General features: G+C 44.2%; 2 protein-coding genes across 2 annotated transcripts; both read left to right on the top strand.

Annotated features, from left to right (window-relative positions):
• Positions 1 to 86: 86 nt before the first annotated feature.
• LOC107850385 (eukaryotic translation initiation factor 2 subunit gamma) lies at positions 87 to 1,763 on the top strand (the record flags this gene model as incomplete). Its single annotated transcript, XM_047401344.1, is given in 4 exon segments — positions 87 to 314; positions 401 to 619; positions 818 to 1,078; positions 1,172 to 1,763. Coding segments are annotated over 4 exon segments (1,011 nt in total), but the record flags the coding sequence as incomplete, so codon positions are not given.
• A 345-nt stretch (positions 1,764 to 2,108) lies between these two features.
• On the top strand, positions 2,109 to 3,467 carry LOC107849713 (protein SENESCENCE-ASSOCIATED GENE 21, mitochondrial-like). The gene is made up of 2 exons (XM_047401345.1): positions 2,109 to 2,409; positions 3,064 to 3,467. The coding sequence occupies exons 1-2, from the start codon at positions 2,321 to 2,323 to the stop codon at positions 3,266 to 3,268; spliced, it is 294 nt and encodes a 97-aa protein (XP_047257301.1). The 5' UTR covers positions 2,109 to 2,320; the 3' UTR covers positions 3,269 to 3,467.
• Positions 3,468 to 6,573: the final 3,106 nt, after the last annotated feature.

The following is a 6,573-nucleotide window of genomic DNA, read 5'->3' as shown; positions in this document are numbered from 1 at the left end:
AGTACCTAAGTTCATTTTCTGATTTTTCTCTGTCGGTACATTTAATTTACTGACAGAATGCTTTTATATTATGAAATTTGCTGCAGGGTCATGATATTCTCATGGCTACAATGCTTAATGGAGCTGCAATTATGGATGGAGCATTACTTCTAATTGCTGCTAATGAGAGCTGTCCCCAACCTCAGACTTCTGAACATTTAGCTGCTGTTGAAATTATGCGCCTCCAACACATAATAATTCTACAAAATAAGGTTGATCTAGTTCAGGAAAATGTTGCTATTAACCAGCATGAGGCAATTCAGAAATTTATTCAGGTTCGTGCAATTGGTTTACGTCCTTACTCTTTCTGTGCTTGATCTTGAGGCTGTATCATTATACCTTATTTCAATACATCGTTCAGGGAACTGTTGCTGATGGTGCCCCAGTAGTACCAATCTCTGCTCAATTGAAGTACAACATCGATGTTGTTGCTGAATATATTGTGAAGAAAATTCCCATTCCTGTTAGGGATTTCATTTCACCGCCAAATATGATAGTCATCCGATCATTTGATGTTAATAAACCTGGTTTTGAAGTTGATGATATCAGAGGTGGTGTCGCTGGTGGCAGTATACTGAAGGTACGTTCCTATACTCCGTAAATACAACTCATACCTTCTTTTCCTTCGCAGTTTCCTTGATTGACCAAGGGCACAAATTTCTAACGCAACAGACGTCCTTTCGTCATACCTTATGCTTATTGCTAACCTCACATAGAGAATGAAAGTCTGTTTGGTAGATGGACAAAATCAAATGAGCAAGTAAATGTTTTTCTGCAGGGCGTGCTGAAGGTAAATCAACTCATTGAAGTTCGTCCTGGTATTACAGTCAAGGATGAGAGTGGCAACATTAAGTGTACCCCAATATATTCAAGAATAGTGTCGTTGTTCACTGAGCAAAATGAGCTACAATTTGCTGTGCCCGGAGGCCTCATTGGAGTTGGAACAACTATGGATCCAACACTGACTCGTGCTGATCGATTGGTGGGACAGGTTCTTGGGGAGGTTGGGTCACTTCCTGACGTATTTGTCGAACTGGAGGTAAGTCACTTAGACATCACTTTCAAACACTTTGTAGAACAAAAAGAACATCTCTATTATTCTTCTTCCAAATGACATCACTTTGTAATGCAGGTAAATTTCTTCTTGCTCCGCCGTCTTGTAGGAGTGAGGACAAAGGAATCTGAAAAGCAGGGTAAAGTCTCAAAGTTGGCCAAGGGAGAAATCCTCATGTTAAACATAGGATCTATGTCAACAGGGGCTCGTGTTGTTGCTGTCAAGAACGTCTTTGCAAAACTGCAGTTGACATCACCAGTGTGCACCAGCAAAGGTGAGAAGATCGCTCTTAGCCGAAGAATTGAGAAGCATTGGCGTCTCATCGGCTGGGGCCAAATTCAAGCTGGAATTACCCTTGATGTCCCACCTTGCCCAATCTGAGTGAACTACACACCAATTGCTGATTTACAGGGAAGAGAAACAGTCAATCAACACGATTTTGCGATTTAGATGTGGGAAGGCAGACAGTTGCTAGGAACTATAAAAGATTATTTGAAATTTCGAATACTCTATATAATTTGCAATATTACCTTTTACTTATTTGTGACTTCTTTTTTCTTTTTCTTCTCTTTTATTCCCCCCTTTCTAGTGGTTGTACTTTTGTAATTCATTAGTTGTTAAGGGTGGATATTATTCCTTTGAGTTCATCAGAAACATTGAGGTTGCGGCACATGTTCGTCTAAAAGTTTAAACTATATCTGCTCTGATATCATGTAGGATTGTGTGATCGTTTCGTTTGAGGATTTCAAGTATCGATATGATGATACTTTTATTTATTTATTGTGTACTTGCAACAACTTTTGTAATTATATGTTGGGTACATGTTGGTTCTTTTTCTAAATAAAGAACCCTTTTGACACAGGTACATCGTGATTACATCAATAGCCAAAATGATTTGGCCTTTCTCGTGCCTAGAAGCCACCCACTTTTCACACTAATAATCAATAGTATAAGAAAAAGTCTTTTTAAGTTATAAAATATGTTTTACATTGTTAGTGCATATGACTTTTCCCTCTTGGAAAATTCATTTTATATTGTAGGATGATGCAACGTGGAAGTTTCTAGGCACTAAAGTCATAATGACCGGGTAGACTCAATTATATAATAGCCCCTACCATACTGTTCCACTTTTTGACTATTCATTTCTTATATAATTTGCAACTTTGGTTTGTGAATTTAGTAGTTTCATATTCATCAAAGAATTTGGAGTTGTTCTTTAGCCTCAAAATGGCTTGCAATATGACAAGAATCATCTTCAAATTCAAGTTGTCTTATTGTTTTGTTGATGGTAGCCTTCCTTTGAATCTTGTTACAAGGTGAGTTTGTCCTTACGTGTTCGTGTTCAAATATTTTTTGTAAGATTTTCAACAATTTGTACCTATCATTATTTTGTTTGAATTTGAAACAATACATGCATAATCAAGGTGCTTGGTTCGTAGAGAGATTTTGAATTTGAACTTTATGAATTCAGAGTTTCATTTGATTAACTCCGTTCTGAATGTATGATTTGAACTTATTTAGTGAATTATCTTTAACACATATGCATAATCTAAGTCATACAGACCTAAGGCAAAGCTAAGTACCCCCTGTTAAGTGGCGGAACGGAGGCAAGATTTTCATCAAAGAGGTTCATCACCTACTGATATACATAAAAAGAATTTTTGAACTTATATATACAATATGATTTTCCAAAGGGAAACAGTTTGAATGAACCCCTTCCGCCCCTCTGAACTCCGCCCTGTCCTGATTACTACTTTCATTTGACTTTTGACAAACTTATTCAGAATTCAGAAGCTTCCTTTTATAGGATCTAAAACTCGTAAATTCAAAATCCTGACTCCTCTTTTGCGTGAATGAATATAACGAAAGGATAAGGTTTGCGTATACTTCATCCTTCCTAGATCGCACTTGTCGAACAATACTACATATGTTATTGTTATTATCGTTGACAAATCATAAAAATATTGTAGGAGGGGCTTTTGTGCAACACAAGCAGAAAGAGTGTCAACAAAAAGGGAGCATCAGCATAAATCAGGGGAAGATCAAAAGACAAATTCTGTTTCTTCAGAATCATCATGGGTACCAGACCCTGTCACTGGATATTACAAGCCTCCAACTCAAACTAATGAAGAGATTATCAACAAAAATAACAACAAAAACACTAATAAACCATAGTTGATATTAGAAACAATAAGAAAGACAAGCTCAGTGCACTAAGAAGTCCATCACAAGAGTTTATCGTACGCAGCCGAAACAGTAGAAAAGAATATTAGTAGTATCAATGATAATGAAAAAGAGAGAAGATACAAAGGCCCTTTGCCTATTTGTAGCATTTTGTTATCTTGATTATATATGTTGTCAATACTCTTCTTTACTTTGATATTGTCATCTTAGCTTTTACTTGTACGAGCCGGTTTATAGTCCACGGTTTGAGAGTCGGGGGTTGGTATGTGTGTGTGTGTGGGTGGGTGGGGGTGGGGTTGGGGACGTCAAACGGGCGAAACGGTGCAAACAGGTCGTTTTCGGGCCAAATCAGTGTGCTATAGCCCACGATTTCGGGGTGGGCTCGGGTCCCGATGTGTTTTGGGCCGAAAATTGACCGGGGGCTCCCAGGCACGCCGAGGAGCAAGGAAGTATGGGCCGGTTGGGAAATTTGGGTGGTCAAACGCTGAAACAGCGTGAACGGACACTTTTGAGCCAAATCGGGGTGCTATAGCCCACAGTTTCGGGGGTGGCTCGAGGTTCGAGCGTATTTTGGGCCAAAAATCGATCTGGGGCTTTCGGCAGGCTAAGGAGCGGGGGAAGGAGGTTGGGGATCATTCCAGTGTGGTCCGTTTCAATATTCGTGGCTATTTGGATGTACAAACGGGTGAAACGACGTGAACGGGATATTTTCGGGCCAAATCAGCGTGCTATAGCCTACGGTTCCATGAGTGACCTTCAGGCGTGCTGTGGGCCGAAAATCGATCAGACCATGCTAGAGAGGTTGGGGATTGTCCCAGTATGGTCCGTTTCAATATTCATGGCAATTTGGGTGGACAAACAGGCAAAACGGCGCAAACAGGGCATTTTCGGGCCAAATTAGAGTGTTATAGCCCACGGTTTCGTGGGTGGGCCTGGTGTCCGGGCGTCCTATAGGCAAAAAATTGATCGGGGCGTGCCAGGAAGGTTGGGAATCATCTCAGTGTGTCTTGTTTCAATATTCGTGGCTATTTGGGTGGACAAACGGGTGAAACGGCGAGAACAGGGTGTTTTTGAGTCAAATCGATGTGCTATAACCCACGGTTTCGTGGGTAGGCCCAGGGTTCGAGCGTACTGTGGGCCAAAAATTGACCTGGGCATGCCAGGGTGGTTGGGGATAATCCAAGTGTGGCCCGTTTCAATATTAGTGGCCCTTTGGGTGGACAAACGAGCGAAACGGTGCGAACGGGGCATTTTCGGGCAAATCGGTGTGCTATAGCCTACGGTTCCGTGGGTGGGCCTAAGGACTGGGTGTACTGTGGGCCAAAACTTGACCGGGGCATGCCAGGTAGGTTGGGATCATCCCAATATGGTCCATTTCATTATTAGTGGAATTTGGATGGACAAACAGGCGAAACAGAGCGAACGAGGAATTTTCGGGCCAAATCGGTGTGCTATAGCCTGCGGTTCCATGGGTGAGCTCGGGTTTTGAGAGTACTGTGGGTTGAAATCGACCGAGGCATGGCAAGGAGGTTGGGGATGATCCAAGTGTGGCCCGTTTCAATATTCGTGGCCATTTGGGTAGATAAACGGGCGAAACAGCGTGAACGGGGCATTTTCGACCCAAATTGGTGTGCTATAGCCTACGGTTTCGTCGGTGGGCCCGAGGTTCGGGCGTGTTGTGGGCCAAAAATCGATCGAGGCGTGCCAGGGAGGTTGGGGATCATCCCAGTGTGGCCCGTTTCCATATTCGTGGCCATTTGAGTGGGCAAACGGACGAACCGATACGACTGGGGCATTTTTGAGTGAAATCGATATGCTATAGATAACGGTTTCGTGGGTGGGCCCAGAATTTGGCGTGTTGTGGGCTGAAAATCGATTGAGGCGTGCCATGAAGGTTGGGGATCGTCCCAGTGTGGTCCATTTTAGTATTTGTGGCCATTTCAGTGGATAAACGGGCGTAATGGCGCGAATAGGGCATTTTTGGGCCAAGTCAGTGTGTAGCCCATGGTTTTATGGGTGGGCCCGAGGTGCGGGCATGTTGTCGGTCAAAAATTAATCGAGGCGTGCCAGGGAGGTTTGAGATTGTCCCAGTGTGGCCCATTTAAATATTTGTGGCTATTTGGGTGGACAAACGGGCGAAATGGCGAGAACGGAGCATTTTTGAGCCAAATCGGTGTGCTATAGCCTACGGTTCCATGAGTGGCCTCGGGGTCTGGGCGTGCTGTGGGTCAAAAATTGATCGAGGCATGCCAGGGAGGTTGGAAATTATCCCTGTGTGGTCCGTTTCAATATTCGTGGCCATTTGGGTGGACAACGAGCAAAACAGCATGAACATGGCATTTTCGGGCCAAATTGGTGTGCTATAGCCCACGGTTTTGTAGGTGGGACAGGTGTTCGGGCTTGCTGTGAGATAAAATTGACCGACGCGAGCTAGGGAGGTTGGGGATCGTCCCAATATGGCCCGTTTTAATATTCATGGCCATTTGGGTGGACAAACGGGCGAAACAGCATGAACAGAGTATTTTTGGGCCAAATTGGTGTGCTATAGCCCATAGTTTCGTGGGTGGTCCCGGGCGTGCTGTGGGCCAAAAATTGATCGGGGCATGCCAGGGTAGATGGGGATGGTCCAAGTGTGACCCATTTCATTATTCCTGGCCCTTTGGGTGGACAAACGGGCGAAACGACATGAACGAGACATTTTCAGGCCAAATCGGTATGCTATAGCCTAGGGTTTTGTGGGTGGACTCGGGGACCGAGTGGGCTCGGGGACTGGATGTGCTGTGGGCCAAAAATTAACCGGGGCATGCCAGGTAGGTTGGGGATCATCCCAGTGGGGTCTATTTCATTATTCGTGACCCTTTGGGTGGACAAATAGATGAAACAGCGCGAACGGGGTATTTTCGGGCCAAATCGATGTGCCATAGCCCACGATTCCATGGGTGGGCCCGAGGTTCGGGCATACTGTGGGTCAAAAATTGATTGGGGCATGCTGAAGAGGTTGGGGATCATCCAGTGTGGCCCGTTTCAATATTCGTGGCTATTTGGATGGACAAACGGGCAAAACAACGCGAATGGGGCATTTTCAGGCAAAATCGATGTGCTATAGCCCACGGTTCCATCGGTAGGCCCGAGGTCTGAGCAAGCTGTAGGACAAAAATCGACCGAGGCATGCCAGAGAGGTTTGGGATCATCTTAGTGTGTTTCGTTTCAATATTTGTGGCCATTTGGGTGGACGAACTGGCGAAACGGCATGAACGGGGAATTTTTGGGCCAAATCGGTGTGCTATAGACCACAG

Source organism: Capsicum annuum, chromosome 12 (genome assembly GCF_002878395.1).
Source record: "Capsicum annuum cultivar UCD-10X-F1 chromosome 12, UCD10Xv1.1, whole genome shotgun sequence".
NCBI lineage: Eukaryota > Viridiplantae > Streptophyta > Magnoliopsida > Solanales > Solanaceae > Capsicum > Capsicum annuum.
Note: the sequence above shows the minus strand (reverse complement) of the source record. Positions and strands in the feature narration are given on the sequence as shown.